The 20624-nt window shown below is 37.0% G+C and overlaps 1 protein-coding gene across 24 annotated transcripts in view; it reads right to left on the bottom strand.

Annotated features, from left to right (window-relative positions):
* BNC2 (basonuclin zinc finger protein 2) overlaps window positions 1-20624 on the bottom strand; it is a 449492-nt gene that overhangs the window by 156830 nt on the left and 272038 nt on the right. For all 24 annotated transcript variants that reach the window (XM_063714199.1, XM_024252087.3, XM_024252080.3 and 21 more), the window contains one exon: window positions 4052-4154. In XM_063714199.1, the coding sequence (XP_063570269.1) occupies window positions 4052-4154 (103 nt within the window). The remainder of the gene's footprint in view (window positions 1-4051; window positions 4155-20624) is intronic.

The raw sequence follows: 20624 nt of genomic DNA, 5'->3' as shown, positions 1-20624 counted from the left end.
TTAGAAATTCTGAGCCATTTCTGGCCCACCAACTAAATTATTACAGACTAGGTATGGCCATCTTTTACCAAGAGAAAAAAAAAAAAGTTTAAGTAAATTCAATAAGCCCTGCTTTCTATTATCAGAGTGAAAGAGCTAAGATTCCTTAATGTGGCAGGGTGGTGGTAAGGCAGGAAATCTTTATTAATACAGTGGGAAATACCTACTGATATTCAGAACTGCTCTGAGATTCCTTCCCCCTTTAACTCAATAGTGCTAAGGATTTGAAGGAAATACTCTGTGAAAAGTAACACAGCCCACTAAGTATTAATAATTTCAAAACCCAGGTGTTGCAGTATAATGAATTAATCACTCTTTAATTTATTATTTATTTATTTATTTTTGAGACAGAGTCTTGCTCTGTCACCCAGACTGGAATGTGGTGGCGTGATCTCAGCTTACTGCAGCCTGGACCTCTTGGGCTCAATCAAACCTCCCACCCCAGCCTTCAAAGTAGTTGGGACCAAGAGCACATGCAACCACACCGGCCTAATTTTTGTACTTTTTGTAGAGACAAGATTTTGCCATGTTGCCCAGATTGGTCTTGAACTCCTGGGCTCAAGCGATCCACCTGTCTCAACCTGACAAAGTGCTGGGATTACAGGCTGTCAGACACACCACACCCAGCCTTTAATTTTTTTAAAAACACATTTCTAAAGATTTTTGTAAAGTAGCTAATGTCAACAACTTAAGCAGCTTTAATAAGCAATCTTTAAGTCAACAGAGAGAACGTGTGTGTGTTTATGTGTGTGTACATATACAGAAACACACATACGTGCATATATATGGTAGATAATGACCCATGAAATCCAACATCTTAGGAATGAACTGAAAATGCTGTTAACAAGGATAATTTATTCAAGAAAGGAGGTCAACAAATTTCTAAAAATCTGTTTTAGAGAGAATACATGATTTTGGCATTTGGTTGTTTTTTAGCAGCAGATATTAAAAATTTTTTTATTGACATAATGACAGGTAGAATGCATTCAGTGCTACCATGAAACCATTCTGGGCAATGTATCTTGGTAGTTTTGTTGTTGTTCCACGCATTTCAGAGGAAAATTACACACCAGAAAACCCAAGTCACTTCCTCGTTGCCCCACACCCAGGACACTGCACAGTATAAGGCAGCCGGAAAGAATGCTGTGTTTCACCTCTGAGCAGAAGTAATTAGAGACACGATTTCAGGGTTTCTGTGCAGAGAGAGGGAATGAAGCAATTAGTTGTAATGCTAGGGGCAAAAAGAGTGGGTGCTGTCATCCCACTGCCAACTCCAAGGCTAGAGGCCAACCCCTCACTGCTGTATTTGGCCTCATGAATGGTGAGAGTGTGGGATTCACATGCCTGGGTGTATGTATTTTGAGCTGTACACAGATATCTCCCTGTTGTGGGAAAAAAGAGGTCAAGGTGATAATTGTAAGGGAAAGAATTAGAATACATTTTGCTAAGGTCTGAGAAACACCAAAATTAATATCCCAGAGACACAGAATTTTTAATGGTACAGTAGAAAAAGCACAGTCTGGTGTAACAAAAACATCTTATTCAAGTTGGGTGAAAAATGACATTCTTCAGAAAGTCCTCGAAACAATCACTGGCCAGGAATAATTTATGTTGTTCAAGAAGGAAAAAACATTGTTTTTTCCTTTACATTACTAATGTAATATGCACATGGACATTAAACAGATAAAACAAACTGGTGACACAGTTAACTTTTATACTCAGAAGGCTACCATAGTAGATAGATAATGATAATACAAGATGGCTTTGGCAAAAATGAGAGCGAATAAATGAAACGCCCTTTGTTTAATGACTGGCCTCCCCTTTAGTGCTCATCTACTGTCCATTTTACTTTTAATATGTATTAGTTAGAAAGGCTTCATATATTTTCTCTTTAATTTTCATAATAAGACTGTAAAGTAGGTACTATTAATCCTATTTTACAGACAAGAAAACTGAAGTCCAGCAATATTAACATGACACGAAGTGACAGAGCCAGGATTTGACCCCAGAACAGTCTACACCCATACTGCCTCCAATATTTGTATGATTCTGATGGGTTTAGGATATAAGCTCTGTACCTATTACCCAGCAAAACCAATACTTCTTCAGAGAAAAAAAAAAGGATATTTGGGAACTGTAGTGGGCTTGTGTTCCCCTAAAATTACTATGTTGAAGTCATAACCCCTACTACCTCAGAATGTGACTATATTTGAATATAGGGTATTTAAAGAGGTGATTAAGTTAAAATGAGGCCCTTAGGGTGGGCCCTAATCCAATCTGACTGGTGTCCTTATTAGAGGAAATTTGGATGCACAAGAAGACACCAGGGCTGGGCACAGTGGCTCACACCTATAATCTCAGCACTCTGGGAGGCCGAGGCAGGCAGATCATGAGGTCGGGAGTTCGAGACCAGCCTGGCCAACCTGGTGAAAACCCGTCTCTACTAAAAATACAAAAATTAGTTGGGAGTGGTGGCGCATGCCTGTAATCCCAGCTACTCAGAAGGCTGAGGAAGGAGAACCGCTTGAACCCGGGAGGTGGAGGGTGCAGACACGAGGGCGTGCCCCCACAGAGGAGAGACCATGTAAGGGGCCCATCTACAAATGAGGAGAAGCCTCAGAATGAAACCAACCCTGCTAACACTTTGATCTTGGAATTCTAGCCTCCAGAGCTTTGAGGATATAAATTTCTGCTCTCTGAGCCACCCAGCCTGTGGTATTTTGTTATGGCAGCCCTAGCAAAATAACATACGAAGAGACGAAATCATTGAATGTAGTAACATAAAGAGACTGCAGAAGTAACTGCAGCTCGTCTGTTGTTCAAGACTGGACTGAGAACTGTTGCTGATTTGGGCCTTGTTAATAAAGCAGGAAAGCGCTGTGGGCATGAAGGACTGCAGGATTGTGGCTGCATGGTGGAAACATATCCCTTCCCAGGTGTTCCTCTCAGAGTACTCTCTCTCACAGAAACATGGCTGAAATGTCCCCGCAACTCCATCACACACGCCCTCACAAGCAAGGTACATGATAAATTAAAAGCATTTCAAGGCATGGCCCAGTGTTGTTACCTCAGATGTTGCTAGAATAACATGACATTTATAAAAATACAACCCACTGGATGTTTGGCACTACTTGGGAATGAAGAATATGTCCACTTAAGAGGCAATACCCGGGGCTGTCAAAAAATCTCAAGCCAGGATTTCTTTTTATAAACATTACCTATCTTTTTAAATTCTACAGTCTGGGAGGTGAAAAAAAAAAAAGTCTGCTTATTTCCAAGTCTCCTTTTACTTAAACAGAATAAACATAAACCATACACAGGAATATGCTGAACGCTCAGTCAGGGCACACTGACAGAACGGCTCTGTGCACCTGGCAAAAACCCTCAACACTCATATCCTTCGCGTGGGGTCTCCCCACCCCAGCACACACCTACACAGAGCTCACACTCTACCTACGTTGACCACCTCCAATCCCCATGCACACTGAAAGGGAGTATTTACAGGTTATATTTTCAGATACCAGCCAAATAATGTTCCCGTTCACTCTCTCGTCCACCTGAGACCATACAACATTTAACATCTAGAAGGATAAGCTCAGCCCCTAGCACATACGACAAGGGTGAGCAGTCATCGAGGAGTTCTCAAGCAAGGAGGATTTGCCAGCTTCCCTCTGAGGTCCAGGCCCTGAAAGGCCAACTGTGGTATGTTTGAGTTTCCATCAGGCCTGGTGCTTGCTGGCTGCGCCCATGCTCAGTAAGAACTCCACAGCCCAACTGTCCTATAAACATCTTGGCCTTCTGCTGAGAGCTGCTTGCCTAGCACTGCTTCTTGGAGCTGAGAATATGCTGTTTGAGAGCCGCAGGCTGAATCTTAACTAACACTTGGAGCATAGCTGACCTCTCTCTTCTCCAGGCCAGTGACTCCTCTAAACAGACACACACACACACACACACACACACACACGAACATGAACATAATAAGAACGGGAAGAAAAGCCCAGATTTTCCTCACCATGTGCCACCCAGCCATGTTTACACTGATCGCAAGTCCTCAGGTTAATCTTCCCTGGCTGAAAACATTCACATGTGCAGTTTACCAGTGTGCAACGGATGGCCTGAAAAATAAAGGAGGAAAAAAAGGTCAGCATCTGCTCAAAGATACTATACTCTTTCCACCATTTCAATAAATATTGCCCACTTCCATTTTTAAAGACTTTATGATGGTAGGGGCCTGGAGAGTTTTAAAAATAAATTTAGATATCACCAAAATCTCTTATTAAAAAAGGTAAAGAAAACAAAGCTCATTCACTAATACAATGTTTTAGGTCATTCACAGTAACCTTTAAATTACAAACTTAGAATAAAAATAAAGGATTGCATATTCGATAAGATACTGGATTTATGACATCACAAATCCAAAAAAGAAAAAAGTATATTGCTGCTAATATATATTTCCACTTAAATTTCTCCACTCGTCAATAAAGCAAAAAATACATTGTAACAAAATAATATTCAAGTGAAATGTTTGTGAAAGTAAAATATGGCACACAAATACTATTATTAGAATATTACTTTTCTTCTGCTGAATTTCAATTAAATGTTGTGCTAAACTCTCAAATATATTTTAAAGACACTCCTGTGCTCAATAAGACCTAACATATTTCTGTTATTATTTAATCACATCCCAATTCCTTGAATATTTTTTATTAATTCCATTTTCGTTCCTGTTTTGAAAAATACAAAACAATCCTCCTCTTATTTCAACAGTGACATAAGAAAGAAAATAAGTTTAAATTTTGGTTTTAGATCAGACATGGAACAGAAAAAATCATTTATGTGAATATTTTATATCTGGAACAGTACACCTGTATTGCAGAAAACTGAAAAACACACTTAAAAATCTTTCATTTCCTTATAACCACTTTAAAAAACCATCTCACCAGTTAATATTATAAAATGAATCCATAGAAAATTAGCATAAATGAAGTGTAACTTTTTATGAATAAAAACCTACGTTTAAGAATTGTGCTAAAGCTGACCTACGCTCCCGGACTACAGTTAATAAATTTATCTCATACAGTTAATTCTAATTTGCATGGAAATTCTGAAGACAGACGGGATTTAGTCTGATTATTCACAGATTAACAATCTACTGTAACTACTTGAACTGCCAGGAAAAGATCTCTCTGCAGATTTAGATGCAATCAATGATTACTGATTCTGGGGTAGAGGGGTGGGCATTGGTATACCTGAAACTGCAGCTCTGTGCCTGAAAGCCATGCTCACTCACACAGCTCCAGATGCTCATATTTCTGGAACCATTAGGATTTTTATAGAAACTGTCTCATTTGTAACAGGCAGTATTTTGGATATTGTTAACACGACTGGGACAAATTTCATTCACAGAGAATAAGACTGAGCGGGCTTTTACCATTCCCTATACTTTAGATCAGGCAAGTGTAAAATATTTCTCTTCTGTTAATTAACATTAAATCTATGGATCCCTATTTGGTTTCAGATCTTGGAGTCCTCACTGTAGACTCCATTCATACTTCACCCCCCATCTTTAATTTGTGTTTCGATTTAGCACTAGGGAAATATTTAATTGTATAATCTCCCTGATATTTCAGGATCTGTCTTCCAAACATGGTCCAATTGTAGCTAGGTTGTAAACTTTGTTGTATATAGAAGTGATTAATTTGTAGACTATAAGGAGAAACATTTCTTCTAGAAGTTCTTAAATTTCAATAATTTGTTAACTGAGAAATATATCAGAACATCCCAAGTCAGAAATAGTTTATTTAAATAACATGTTCATTAGTTAATGAACTCAAAACTTGATTGTACTGTGACCAAAATAAAAAGAGCTTAGAGGACAGCGTTTCCACTAAAAACAAGAACTTTATAAATTATCTAATTATAAATTCAGATACAGGAACTATGCTGACATTAAAACATTCATATAATTTGAAGTGCAATAATAAAAGCTTTCATAAATGCTTTAAAAAAATACCTCTGCTTTACCAAAATCAAGGGAGGGCCAATAAAATTAGATGGTATTTCAAGGACAGTTATATAAACTCCAGCATAAAAGACACAAATATTTAAATCATTAATTTGATAATATTTATTTTATGAAAATATCCTAATTTTGTATTGTCTTTAAAGCACACTTTCATCAACTTTAATTACAGCCATATTTTTCTGGTCTACATACCAGAACAAATTAAGAGACTGTGGATTTGCTTTATTTTTATGAGTATTTATTTTTTTTTACTGGTTGAATCATTCATTCACTTACTCTGAACAAGTTTATGATTCAAATATTTTGTCTTCCTAAATAACTTTACACATTTGGTACATTTGGGAATTCAACTTTTTAGATCATCATTCCTTTTTATGAATTCTATTCTTTTTGTACCTAAACATACAAACACTGGAACACCTCAACTCCTTTTGTATATAAACACTTAAGCACTAGAATATCCATTTTGTATATCTATGAATTCCAGAAGGTCTATTTGTTTTAAATTCAGATTTAAATAGACTACAATTGTCCCTTAAGGGAATTATATATATTTAAACAATATGGTCTAAATAAATATTTTGAGTAAGAGACTATTGCCGCTTCAAAGGAAGTTTTATTCTAAATAACATTTTTGAAACAGCATAAAACTTTGACATACTATTTATTCACAACAAAATAGAACCAATGTGATCACTGGCCAACTCACCCACACGCAAAAAACATAAATTATCATAAAACTATCAAAACCAGTTAAGCCTCAAAAATGTACATGCATTACAAGGAGACAGTTGGGAAGAGTCGAAATGAATATGCTTTCATTCTTGTGAGCATGTTCACGGCTGCCTCCATTCAGCTCATGTCTGAGTGCCTCCAACCCTCTTCTGGGCACTCGGGACAAGACTAAGCTGTTATATTCTGTGAACTACACACTTTGAAAATGCAGGTATGCAGAAAGGAGCAGAGAGTTCAGTCAGAGTGTTCCCACCTATCTATGCAGAGATTGGTATTCAGGTCTGGGTAAAGCAGGCCTCCAGGACCCAGCCTAACAAGGGTGCCAGGGTGCCTTGTAATTCTTTCCTCAATTTCCATTATTGGAAACTGTCTGCTCTTTTCTTCATACCTGCATTTTCAAAGTTTGTCGTTCATAGAATTTACCACATACAGCTTGGTCTTGTTCCGAGTGCCCAGAAGAGGGTTGGAGGCTCTCAGACATGAGCTGAATGGAGGCAGCAGTGAAGATGATCAGCATATCCCAACTCCCCAAGAACAACCATAAAAGCAACCATACATTTTCTTAAGTCTGCAGCTTATTGAAAGTAATTATTCCTTCTGCTTACCTTTACCATTGACTTCTTGAAAGAGAAATCCATGCACCCAGCAACCAGTGCTCCCACTTCCTCACCACCACCTACATTTTAACTCTACAATCCAGATTCTGCCCCACACGTGCCTGAAACTGTCTCTCTGAGAGGCAACGTTCTCATCCCATCTGGTCCTTTTTTCTAGTCTCCTTGTCCTCCCAGACTCTGATGCAGCTTGCTGCACTAACTCTCCTTCATTCCTGGGCTGTAGAGACTGACTATCCTAGTTTTTCTGGCAGCAACTGCTCTCTCCTCTCTCTCTCTCTCTCTACTGTAAATAAATACAGGTGTTTCCCATGGCCAAGCTCTTCATTCTTTAATTTGGCAACTTCATGCCCTCCTACAGCTTCAAATATCATCACTAAGCAAAAACCATCACTGTGGAGCCAGGCACTGCCTCTTAAGTGGTGGGAAGTGGATGGCAGTGTCCCTGTGCTCAAGGACTTGATAGTTTGGGGTTTGGGGGCAGTGAGTTTAGAGGAGAGACCCTAACTGAGAACATAAAAGAAACCCTTACACAGATTGGAGAAGGACTATCTCCTACTCATTATTCCTTCTCTACCAAACCTCAGGATTTTAATTTATTTATTTACAATAGTAAATTATTACCTGTTATAATAATAGCTAGATGTATTGAATATCTTCCGTTTTCCAGACATTGTGCTAGAGAGTTTACAAACATCAGCCTTCTTAGTTCTCAGAAAATAGCATAAAGTTGTTACTACTATTACTTTTATTTCACAGAGGAAACTAAGGTAGAGATAATTTACTAAGTTACCTAAAGTCAATCAACTAGTAAAGTCACAGATCTAGAAATCAGAACCAACTCTCCATCCCACTGACTAGGAATCTTTTTTTTCTTTTCTTTTTCTGTTTTTCAAAGAGACAGAGTCTAGCCCTGTCACCCAGGCTGGAGTACAGTAGTGAGATCATGGCTCACTGCAGCCTCAACCTTTCAGGTTCAAGCAATCCTCCCACCTCAGCCTCCCCAGTAGCTGGGACTACAGGCGTGCACCAACACGTTGAGCTAAGAATCCTGAGCTATGATTCCATTCACAGCAAGTTATAGGGCAGAGTTTTCACTGATATTCTGCCTTCCTCCAAAGATTATGTATCCCTTCCTTTCCTGTCTTTTATTCTCACTGTTACTACCATAATTCCAGTCTTTTTTTTTCTAGACTATTCAAACTGTCTCCTAATTAACCTACACATTTCTCTTCTCTCCCCATCTCCATGAACATTCTCTCTTCTTAAGAGATCCACACAGTTGATTGTTATTTGCTTGACTGAGGTTATTTTCACCCTCCTGTCAGATTCTGCCTACTAGAGTAAAAACAGTGGCTGTCCATTCTCTTTGGTTGGACAGCTGACTCCTCTGCTATCCAAATTCTCAATCCCTACTTCTCCAATACCGTGCTCTCTAGCTTCCCTCCTTCCAAGTCCTGCTTAAGTTCTTAACTGCTACTTATTCTTTGGAGTTCAAGTACCACTCATTTCCCAGGGCAGCTGCCCTGTCTCCCATTCAAGACAAGTTCCCCACTAGACTCCTGTATCATAATTGATCTGTCATAATGCTTAGTACAGGTTGTGAATATTATATTTATTGGTGTGATTATCTGATATGGGTCTGTTTTCCCCTCTAGAATTTAAGTTCCATGAGGGCAGGATAGACATGTCTGTTGGGCTTTCAATGTATAGTGGCAAATAACAGGTGCTCAAAAGGCACTTTAAAAATACATGATTGTCTGAGCCCGTTTCCTGATCTGTAAAATGAGAGTAACAATGACACTGCAACAGTGGCAAAACACTCAAATGAAATCATGAACATAAAGTAAGTGCTAACCTGTCTGGCAACAGGAAAAGCTCAATAAATGACAACCATTTATGGCCACAAGAAACTTTCCACATATTATATTTAAATGATTGTTTTTCTCTTATGATTCTTCCCAATGTATTGTTTTACTCCAACACCTTGCAAATTGCTTAACACATATTTAGTCTTAATAAATAAATGAACACTTTGACATACATAATACCATATTATTCATACTATAGTCCTCTAAGGTAGGCACACAGATTATTATTTCTGTTTTACTATTATGGTTCAGAAACGTTTATGTGTTTTACATGGCTCTTAAATGATCTAGTGAAGAAGAAGACAACTCTCCCAATTATGACTCAGTTTATTTCCATTACCTATAGAAAACTAAAGAAAACTTATAATAAAAATAATTATAAATATTCATATTCAAAAGTACATCTAAAATATACAAAGCAGAATAATTTAGTAAAAAAAACTAATCAATGTTTGGTCAGTAACACTTTTATATCTGAATATTAAATAAAAGTACATTTGAAAGTATTTTGGATGCATTCCAAAGCTCTAATACAGAGGATAGGTTCTGTTATCACTAAAGCTGAGGTCTCTAGCTCTACAGTTGGTTCCAATTCTGCAAGTTTATGTGAATTGAACCCCAATCTTCTGACCAAATCATATTTCTCAGGAAAGCACAAATTGTTGCTTCAGTAAATATATAGGGTACTTCACAAAATAACTACACACAAGGCTAACTGATAAAACTCCTATTAGCGGTTGTTTGGGGACACTTACCCCAGTTATCTGACACAAATTTAAAAAGGCAAAATATGGCCTTTGGGCAAACAGAAGCATAAAGCACATATTCTGAAGGACCAATCATAATGAGAGTGGAAAAAGCTGATTCCGGTTCTGGGTTTTGGTGTTCCACACACACACAAAACCAAAAACAACTATTCACAAGGAGCTCCCTTCATGGGTTCATTAACTTTCACCAATCTCCCATACATAACTAAAAAAAAAATTTTTGTTGTTTTTTTCTGAGACAAGATCTCGCTCTGTTACCCAGGCTGGAGTGCAGTGGCATAATCTCGGCTCACTGCAACCTCCGCCTCTTGGGCTCAAACAATCCTCCCACCTCAGCCTCCCAAGTAGCTGGGACTACAGGTGCACACCACCACATCTGGCTAATTTTTGTATTTTTAGTAGAGACAGGGTTTCACCATGTTGCCCAGACTGGTCTCAAACTCCTAAGCTCAAGCGATTTGCCCGCCTCAGCCTCCCAAAGTGCTGGGATTACAGGTGTGAGTCATCGCACCTGGCCTAAAAGCCATTTTTTGTTTTTTGTTTGTTTGTTTGTTTTGTTTTGGTTTGTTTTTTTGAGACAGACTCTCACTCTGTCGCCCAGGCTGGAGTACAGTGGTGCAATCTCAGCTCACTGCAACCTCCGCCTCCCAGGTTCAAGTGATTCTCCCACCTCAGCCTCTTGAGTAGCTGAGATTACATGCACACACCACCACACCCGGCTAATTTTTTATATTTTTAGTAGAGACAGGGTTTCACCATGTTGGTCAGGCTGGTCTCGAACTCCTGACTTCATGATCCACCCGCCTCGGCCTCTCAAAGTGCTGGAATTACAGGCGTGAGCCACAGTGCCTGGCCCTAAAAACCTTTTTAACTCTTCTTTCCCCTTGTTAATTTCTGGAGAGTATAGCAAGATTTACAATATGAATTATGAAATTTTAAACTATTTTAAAATGTTTAATAGTTAAGTACATGACCTACATTAATATTAAATTATAGAAAAAGCTAGTCATTAACATAAGCAGCCACTCAGGTGTGGTGGCTTAAACCTGTAATCCCAGCACTTTGGGAGGCTGAGGCAGCAGGATGCCTTGAGCCCAGGAGTTCGAGACCAGCCTGGGCAACATGGCAAAACCCGGTCTCTACAAAAAATACAAAAATTAGCCAGTATGTACAGTGGTAAAAGAAAATGCATCACAATAATTAATAAAAGGCTCTAATGGGGGAAAAAAAGAAACTTTTTTAAAATTTTTCTTTTTGAGACAGAGTTTTGGTCTTGTCGCCCAGGCTAGAGTACAATGGCACAATCTTGGCTTGCTGTAACCTCCGCCTCCCAGGTTCAAGAGATTCTCCTGCCTCAGCCTCCCAAGTAGCTGAGATTTCAGGCGCCCACCATCATGGCCGGCTAATTTTGTTATTTTTAGTAGAGACAGGGTTTCACCATGTTGGCCAGGCTGTTCTTGAATTCTTGACCTCATGTGATCCACCCGCCTCGGCCTCCCAAAGTGCTAGGATTACAGGCATGAGCCACCGTGCCTGGCTTAAAAAAAGAAAATTTGTTCTTCAAAGACATTTCTATCCTAGCAGGGAATAGTGGCTCATGCCTGTAATCCCAGCAATCTGGGAGGCCAAGGAGAGCAAATAGCTTGAGCCAAAAACCAGCCCGGACAACATGGCGAAACCTCGTCTCTATAAAAATATGAAAAATTAGCTGGGCGTGGTGGCATGCACCTGTGGTTCTAGCTACGCTGGAGGCTGAGGTGGGAGGATTGCTTGAGCCTGAGAGGTCAAGGATGCAGTAAGCCATGATCATACCACTGCACTCCCTGCCTGGATGGAAGAGTGAGACCTTCATCTCACACACACACACAAAAGACGTCTATCCTAGTGGAGGAAAATCTGGAATAGCAAATTATCTGTAATGAATCTGAAAGCTAATTATTCCAGGACTGCCATAGAATACACTGCAATAAACAAACTAATGCCTTGCTAGCATTGTGGATGCAGAGAGTGATCTTATAAACATGACCAAAAAGATGAAACAAGCACTTTTATATAGGTTGTGTATGATATGCTAAGACAGTACTTCAAACATTGCCACAAAGACTAAAAAACTCACATGATAGTAATGGTGATTAAGTCAGCAAATATCTCCCTGTATAATTTTCAGAATTTATATAATACTGCCTTGGTAGAAGAAATCAGCTTCCTAACTGGCCACGTCACAATGCAGCTTGAGCGAAAAAATTCTGCATTTTTTCTTGCACGGTGGACAACTACTAAGCTTACTTAAGACCAGCATGAACTACATGACTACATATGAATTTCACTTGTACTTGATTACAAAACTCATCTATGATGAATGTAAAAGAATATCCACCTGTTGTACTGAAGAGTTTTGCAACCAAATACCAAAAGGAGACAAGGAAGATGTGAGTCAGAAAGATACAGAACATGGGTCAAAAGATCTACAGTTTTAAACATCCCACAAAAAAGCTTTATTAACAACCTAAAAAGTCTATCTAATTCTGACCATGAGAGTATTAATATAAATCTATAGTTTTAGTAAGGTGGGTATGTTTTCTCCATTTATACAAAGAAATACATAAATCTAAGTCTGAATGAACAATGCGCACAGAATTTACATGCTATGATTATCAGTGATTATAAAGCTGATTATAAATGTTAAGGGTCCACAAGCATGTTAAACCATAGTGCAAATGTCACTACTCCTAATGTAATAGTAACAGCAGCAAATGAGAAACAATGAAGTTATTCTGTCTCCTTAAAAAAATCTACTCAAATATTCATATGATGGAAAATTATACCTAAAAGTATGTCTCTTATTTGGTGGTAACCAGAAAATTAAAAATTAATTAACAATTCCAAGAAAGGTCCTTACATTTGTCTAATTGTTTTTAATGTCATATGAAGAAATAGCAAGCTGGTAAAAAATGATTATTTTGTTGTACTTAATGTGTTCTGAAATTTCTTGGTGTCTTTTCAACGAAAAAACAGATTAGATCTTATGACTGAGACAGGAGATTCGCAAGAGCCTGGGTTTGCTGGACTCACCAAAAGGCCAGGTGCCATTGGTTTAAACTGTGGGCAACATGGTAAAAGGCAAAAAGCTGGGCAATTTAAAGATGGTTAACCGCCTCTCCCCTCCCCGCAAAAAAAACCTTGAGAAAAATGTTATGGACCAAAGAAATACATCATCTTCACAATAAACACATCCAAAATAATTGAAAGAGATTCACTGGGAAAAGTTGACCTTCGAACATCAACCGATGTTAAAAATCAGGAGATTTAAAACCTCATTTTATAAAATGCTATCCCTCTATCCACTGACAAATGGATAAACAAAATTCAGTATATTAATATAATGAAATTTTATTTGGCCATAAAAAGGAATGAACCACGGATACATACTACAACATGAATGAACATGAAAAACACTAAGCTGAGTCGCAGGAGCCAGTCATAAAAGACCAAATATTATTATTCCATTCAGATGAAATGTTCAGAAGAGGGAAATATGTAATGACAAAAAGTAGATTAGTGGCTGCCTTGTGGGGGATGAGGCTTAGGGTGACAGCTAAAGGGCATGGAGTTTCTTTTTGAGGTGATAAAAATGTTCAGTGATAACTGAACCTAACCATAAACATAGTAAAATACAGTGAGTATTTTAAATGGGTGGAATGTATGGTAAGTGAAACATATCTCAATCAAGCTGTTTAAAACAGGGAAAGGTGGGAGGAATCCCACTGCCCCACCTACTTTCTTTCAGTGGTGTTAAAACCATTTAATCCCATAAGATATCATTCCCCAGGAGACATAATGCAGCACATCTTTTGCCCAGTAGGTCTTCAATACACAAATGCTAAGTGAGTTAACACACGGACAGTGAACAAAGAAATTTTATTGCTGCTTATATTTGAAAATCCTTTCTACTTTGAAAATATTAAAACCTAATATATCCATTTAAAAATCCACTGCCATTTTTCTATCCGGAAAAATCCAGTACATCTTTCAAATATTTGCGGGGCAAAAAAGCAAAAGCAAAAACAAAAACAAAACTTCTCAGTTATGATGCTCAGCAATATTAATATCTAAGTATTAAAAAAATTCTAAGATAATTTGTTAAAAATTGACAATGCTGAATTCTGTCATGTATACCACCAAAAAAAAAAAATCCTCAATTTACTGTGATGAAAAAAATTATTTCAGCAAAAGTCAAGATACAAATTTGGCTTAGGGGGAGTAGGCAAAGAGGGAAAACCATAAACTTCTGGGCATATGTTTATATATGAGAGTAAATGTTTCTACAACTGTGTGAATATATAAATACAAACAGGGAGAAAGGGACACACACAGGCATATAAATTTTCCCAGACAGAGATCCAATAAGCATCCATAGTCATTACCTACTATCACAACTTACTATCAATCAATATAAGAAAGACCCCATTTAAATAATTTAGAAGTTCAGAGTAAAAATCAACAGCGGGATATAGCCAATTATATAAGGAAAATACCCATGCTTCTATGGCATCAAAGCATATGCAAGCTTTGGAGTGCGTGTGTGTGTGTGTTTCAATTAAATTAGGCCTATGATAACACATGCGATTTTGTTAGGCAATTAGTAATATTAAAGAAACATGAAATGAAAAGGCACTTCAATTTAGGCAAAAACATTTTATTTTCTTACCTAACATTTAAGATACTCCATTTATTGCCTGTATAGTTACAAATTTTACAGGCTACTTAGGCAGCTGTAATAACATAAATAGAAAGTAAATAGTCCTTCCATGAACAGACCTATCACCTAATTGAAAATAAAGGGTTAGCTCGCCATTAAAAAAAGAAAAACACACATTTTAACTCAGTCTATATTTACCAGAACACCTAACTTTATATAAGGAGGCAAAGCACTTCTGATATCTGATGATGCTAAGTAATAATAATCTCATTTCATCTTAATGTTGAATCAGCAATTTTGTATTCCATTGATATATATTTTATTCATTTTCACTAATGCAATTTGAAAGATGGTAATGTGATTACATTTCTCTGTGGCATTCATGAAAACAATTACTAATATAATATGATAGAGAAGACATGAATAAGGACGGGATTTATAATGAGATGCAAAAAGACTTATAAACCTTTAAGCACTTTACAAAGAAACTATTCCTCATTAAACAAGAAGCAAGACAAGATGAAGCTTACATTCTGGTATGTTTCAAAAGCACCTCCAATCCTAGAAAGAACGATCGATTTGCATGATTATCCCACACTTTGGTGACCAAGCAAAGACGTACAGAAGTAAGACAAAAGTTGTCCCAAGTTGTGCCAAATATAACACCTCATCCTAAGTCAGTATCTTTCCCTTCCCAGATGGAATGTGAAGGGCTCTCTAAAGAAAGGAGTTCCTCTAAATCTTTACCCTCTTTATAAAAGGAGCTGTCCACCTTATTTCAAATGCCAAAGCACTGTAATCAATCCATTTCCTAAGCAAGAGCATAGGTAGGTGACCTTTTAATTAAATTTACTCCTCTAGGTTTGTGATAAAATTTACCCCAGTAAAGCAACAGGGGAGAAAAGTTGTTATGTTTTAGAATTTAACATTTCAGATGACAACTGATTACCGAGGCCAATTGAGACAGCCTGTAAGACTAATAATATCCCATGTTTGTACAGTGCTATGAAGCTTGCATAATACTTCAAATACATTCTTGTATTTAATCATCAAAATCCCTAAAATTAGAGATTTTTTCAAACAGCAGAAAATGAGGCTCTGAGATGTCCCTAAATGGCCACAGCTACTAATCCAGGGTTCTTTCCACTCACCCTGGGCATGGGAGAAAAGGAGCCTGATAATCCCCCTTGTTCCCCTCCTCCTCAATGAGATTTCCTCAGATATGTTTTCAGTTCCAATAGGAGCTTATAACCAAATAGGAGATGTGAACAAAACTACACAAAAAGGGAGAGGGATGGGTAAAGGTTTAAGCAACTTGAAAAGTGAGAGAAACTGCTAAGTAAGCAGTTAACCATATATACTAGGATTTTCTGCCAAAAAGTGGTACACTTCTAAATAAAGTGACCCAGCACAGTATTTTATAGTCTTTATATGGTTATATTAAGAAATGTCAAAATCTGAAAACAGTGAGACAAGATATTCCCAGGAACACTTGGTTTATTCTAGAGCATTTTACTTATACCTGTCTTGGGACTGTCCATCAGCGACACATCTCAACGAACATTTTAATACCTTCTATTGTACATCTAACTGTGTATCATAATTATCTCTGATTATAAAAGAATATGTTTCTTCACCTAAAAGCAGGTATCAGCACAGGAATCATACCTGTTACAAATAATAATAGTGATATGATGAACAGTCTATGTGCCCCCTTATACGTTATTTATGTTAGGTCATAGATTCCCCAGGGGTCTGTGCTGAGACCTGGACTGGCTTCATTAGCGCTTCATATAAATCAATGAAGGCATATCTTGATTTTACCAGTGGCTAGAGTCACTGGAATTTTTCAAGTGAAACCTCTCAGGTAATACATTTTTAAAAAACACAAATACAATGTTACCATTTCTCCTGAAAGGTGGTTTTCTCAAATTCAAAGGGCTAAATTCAGATGCTCAGAGAAACCCCACAAATTTCTATGAAATCTGTAAGAATCTGAAGGTAAAATGTGCGCTAGTATGCTGAAAAAAACATTATTCTCTTTTTTCTTTTAAAGATTAGATGGTTTTTAAAAACAGACATAAAGAGAAAGGAAAAAACAGACTATCTAGCTAATAACAAATGCTTCAACATCACTGAGCAAAGCAAGAGACCTATGTAATGGTTGTCAGGAACTTTGAGCTAACTCTTGAAAATTAATAAATAAATAGAAAGCCTTGTGGAGAAAAAAAAGTCTTCTAGAACAATGTTAATGTCATCTTGGGCATGTGGACTGGGTTCACATGTGTGTCAGCTGAATCAACATAATGGGCTATAACAGCTTCGAAGCAGCTAATATGGTCCACTGGGTCAATAATCCGTGAACTAAGAAGGATTTACTTGATAGACTATAAATGGTTCATAAGAACTCAAGAATCACTCCATCAGATCAAAAATCCAATTTTCATATGGTGCCTTTCTACAAATTAGCCAAAAGAAAGTAATGGCTCTGAAGGACTTCAAGGTCTATCAGCTAAAAATTCATGTTTTAAAGAACAGTGTAGAGGAAGAAATAAAAATTAAACATCTTGGGGCATGGGAGATCAACCTATTTAAGGGAAAAAATATATTTTCTTAAGGAAAGCTAATATACAGTATGAAATATCCAAGGGGCTTTTTGTGTTTTCCTATAGGTACGTGAATGTACAAACAACTAAAATACAAACACATATACACTCATATTTTTCTCTCTCTCCCCTCCAGATATCTACACACACTAGGTAAATTGCAAAACCCGATTTCTAAGATAGCAACAATGCAAAATGAAAATTTGTATTTTATATTTACCTCTTTACACCATTTGTTTGTGGATCTATGGAGACATTTGGGACAGAATATGGATACTGGCAAATTCTTTCATTTTCACTTACAGAAAAGCAGGCAAAAGAAACTACAAAAGGTAAACAGCAAAAACTACAATATATTTTCAACATTTAAGAGAAAGAGGAGAGTTCATTCCCTGGCTGGCCAAAGCTTATACAGCCAGCATTTTCAGATAACTGCAACTTCTGCCCTCTCTAGACTGCAGAGAAACAGGAGCCTTTATCCCGTGTTTGTGAATTTCATTACATATTCACGCTAGGTGATTGTGGTTGTAGATTAATTTTTTTTAAATAAGCCTATCTACATGAATAATTGTATTTACTAAGTTCATGGCAACGAAGAAAAGCAGATAAAAATACTCCAAAAATATAACAGGCTGTAATTAGAATTCTTAACAAGAAAGAATTCCTTTACTCGGGAAGAAAATGTGATCTATCACCTCTCTCTCAAAATGCTATTAGCTTCTCTTCATCATAGGAACAACAAAAAGAAATCATTTCTTTTTCTTTTTATAGAAGTGACACTGAATAAAATAATGGATGTTTTTACATCAAAGTATATTAGCTATTGACATAAGCTCGGTCCTCTTAACTTTTACACAAGAGAAAGAAAAATTCCAATAATTCTGAACTAGACAGATAAAACTTTTCTCTGTGGCTACAGCCATGTACTATTATATGTAACTGCTTATTTTTAAAAAGAGCCTTATTGGTGCTCTCTGAAGGATTTTCTTTTATACATAGCTTTATCCTATAATTTTGTCCCTGTTGGGCATGCTGCCTAAATTTAAACACAAACAGTCAAGCAATGAAGAAACATTAACACATTTACTGTGAACAAAAACTCCCAGTTGTACAGTGAAATTTTAATACATTTCAACTTATCTCTTTTACTAATGGGGAGAGTACAAACCCTGCAGGAATTTGCTCTGCAAACTGGTAATTACAGTAGACTCACTTTTTTATAATGCATATGTATAGTCAGACAAAAAAAACGCTGGCTGCCCTTTTGATGTAGGTTACAATAGAAATGTTTTTAAAAAATTATGAAAATCTACAGCAATTCTAAAGGAATGTGTTATTTCATGGAAAAGTGTCCTTTAACTCTGTATGTGGACACAAATAGACATATATTTAGATATTTGTTTTACACATGAGAAGGCATAAGCTTTACCTGCATGAGCTTTTATGTCATTTCCCCCATAATCTTAAGTGTACAAAATAAATCTGCTCCTGTTTGTACAAAGCTAGTGGTGATTTAAAATATAAATTTATCTATTTTAAATATAATTTATTTATTTATCGTATAAAGATGATATTCTTTCATTCCGTGCCTGGTTTTCGGGGCAGTTTTGAAGATTTAAATCTATATATTGGGATCTCACCGAAACTTCTCATTAAATAATTAAGGACTGCAAATCAGTAATTTGTCTCTCAGTGCAGGTATATGTGCTTCTTGACGAAAGAGACCCTATGTGCATGCCTGAAGAGTAAGAACCATATACTGTAATATTCATAATAGTAGCATAATTGATAGAAATGAAATAAAATCTTTGTTACTATTCACATCACGTGCTAGACACTTTACATTTATCTGTCAAATTTCTGGTTCCATAACAACTTTCTAAGAAATTGAAATCTGCTAGACTGCTAAGAGGCTATCAATATATAATTTATGTTAACCTCAGGTTTTCTAAGTATGATCTGACTAGGGAAAAAAATAAAAGCAGATAAAGCTTTTAAGTGGACATAACTTTTGTAAAATTACATGAATTAAAAAATAAAAGTGATGAAGTTGCTAAAATGTCTATTACTGAGTATTATCTACAAATTCCAGGGACAACTTTCTAAAAATAGAAACTATAAAATTCACATGAAATATCTAGCATGTATTTACTAGCAGAATATGCAAAAGTTGCTGTTCAGAAATCACTGCCTTAGTCATCCAACTTCACATAAGAGAGACAAAAGATAATCATTCCTGGTAGGCTTGGCTGTGGCAGAATGAACTCACCACTATGGGGAAGAGACGCTCTGGAAACACTAGAAATAAGTACCTTCTTCTAAGTCCACATGCCTTACTATTCTTCCAGGCAACGCTAGTAACATTCTAACCTTAGATCTCCCTGTCATTATAGAAAAGAATATGTTCCCCTCCACCATTCTCATCTCTACCACCAAAGGCTACTTTTACTATACTGTACCTGAAACCCAAAATAGGAAAACAGACTCATCACAGCTTAAGAGGCGGGCACTGGCTCACAGGCAGTGTATATATCCTGGGCAATACCTATTCCTTCTACCTGGAAATTAAATGAGATGCTTTGTGTTTTTGAAAAAGCCAAACATCGAAATATGTATTTTTCACTTCTATTTCCTTAAAGTTGGTTCTTGCACAAAACACTAAATAGGGTTGTGCCTTAAATATGAATAAATTAACAACAAAAGTACACTTCAAAGACATGTAAAACTTTAGTCTCTCCAATATCCATTCACCCATGTAAAAACAATTGAACATTAAAATGTATGTAGCCTATCACAAAGCATTCATCCCTTCATTTGCTAAGACTTGACTACTCCAAAGACAATGCTAGAAATTATGAAATATAAAAACATAAACAAATACACTTCCTGCTCCCTCATAAACAAATATGCTTTCTGCCCACAAATAACTGAACTGTGGAGCAAAGTGACTTGGAATATGAGCTTAATGTCAACCATATTCAAGTAATTTGGAGAGTTAGGTCATAACTTATATACTACAGAGACTTACAACTTTCATAGGATCAAAAGGAAAGAGTAGAAATTCAATACTCTCTCTTGCTGCAAGGCAGAGATGGCTGTGAACGGAAGCCTAGGTACAAAAACGTGTCATAACAAAAACACACACCCTTCTAACACCTTCTTCAAATGAATGGTTCCCTCAACTTGTCTTTAAGTAAAGGTAAAAAGCAGTTTGAGGCCAGGAGCGGTGGCTCACGCCTGTAATCCCAGCACTTTGGGAGGCCGTGGT

This window comes from Pongo abelii, chromosome 13 (genome assembly GCF_028885655.2).
Source record: "Pongo abelii isolate AG06213 chromosome 13, NHGRI_mPonAbe1-v2.0_pri, whole genome shotgun sequence".
Lineage (NCBI taxonomy): Eukaryota > Metazoa > Chordata > Mammalia > Primates > Hominidae > Pongo > Pongo abelii.
The sequence above is the reverse complement of the archived record's forward strand: the minus strand, read 5'-3'. Positions and strand labels throughout refer to the sequence as shown.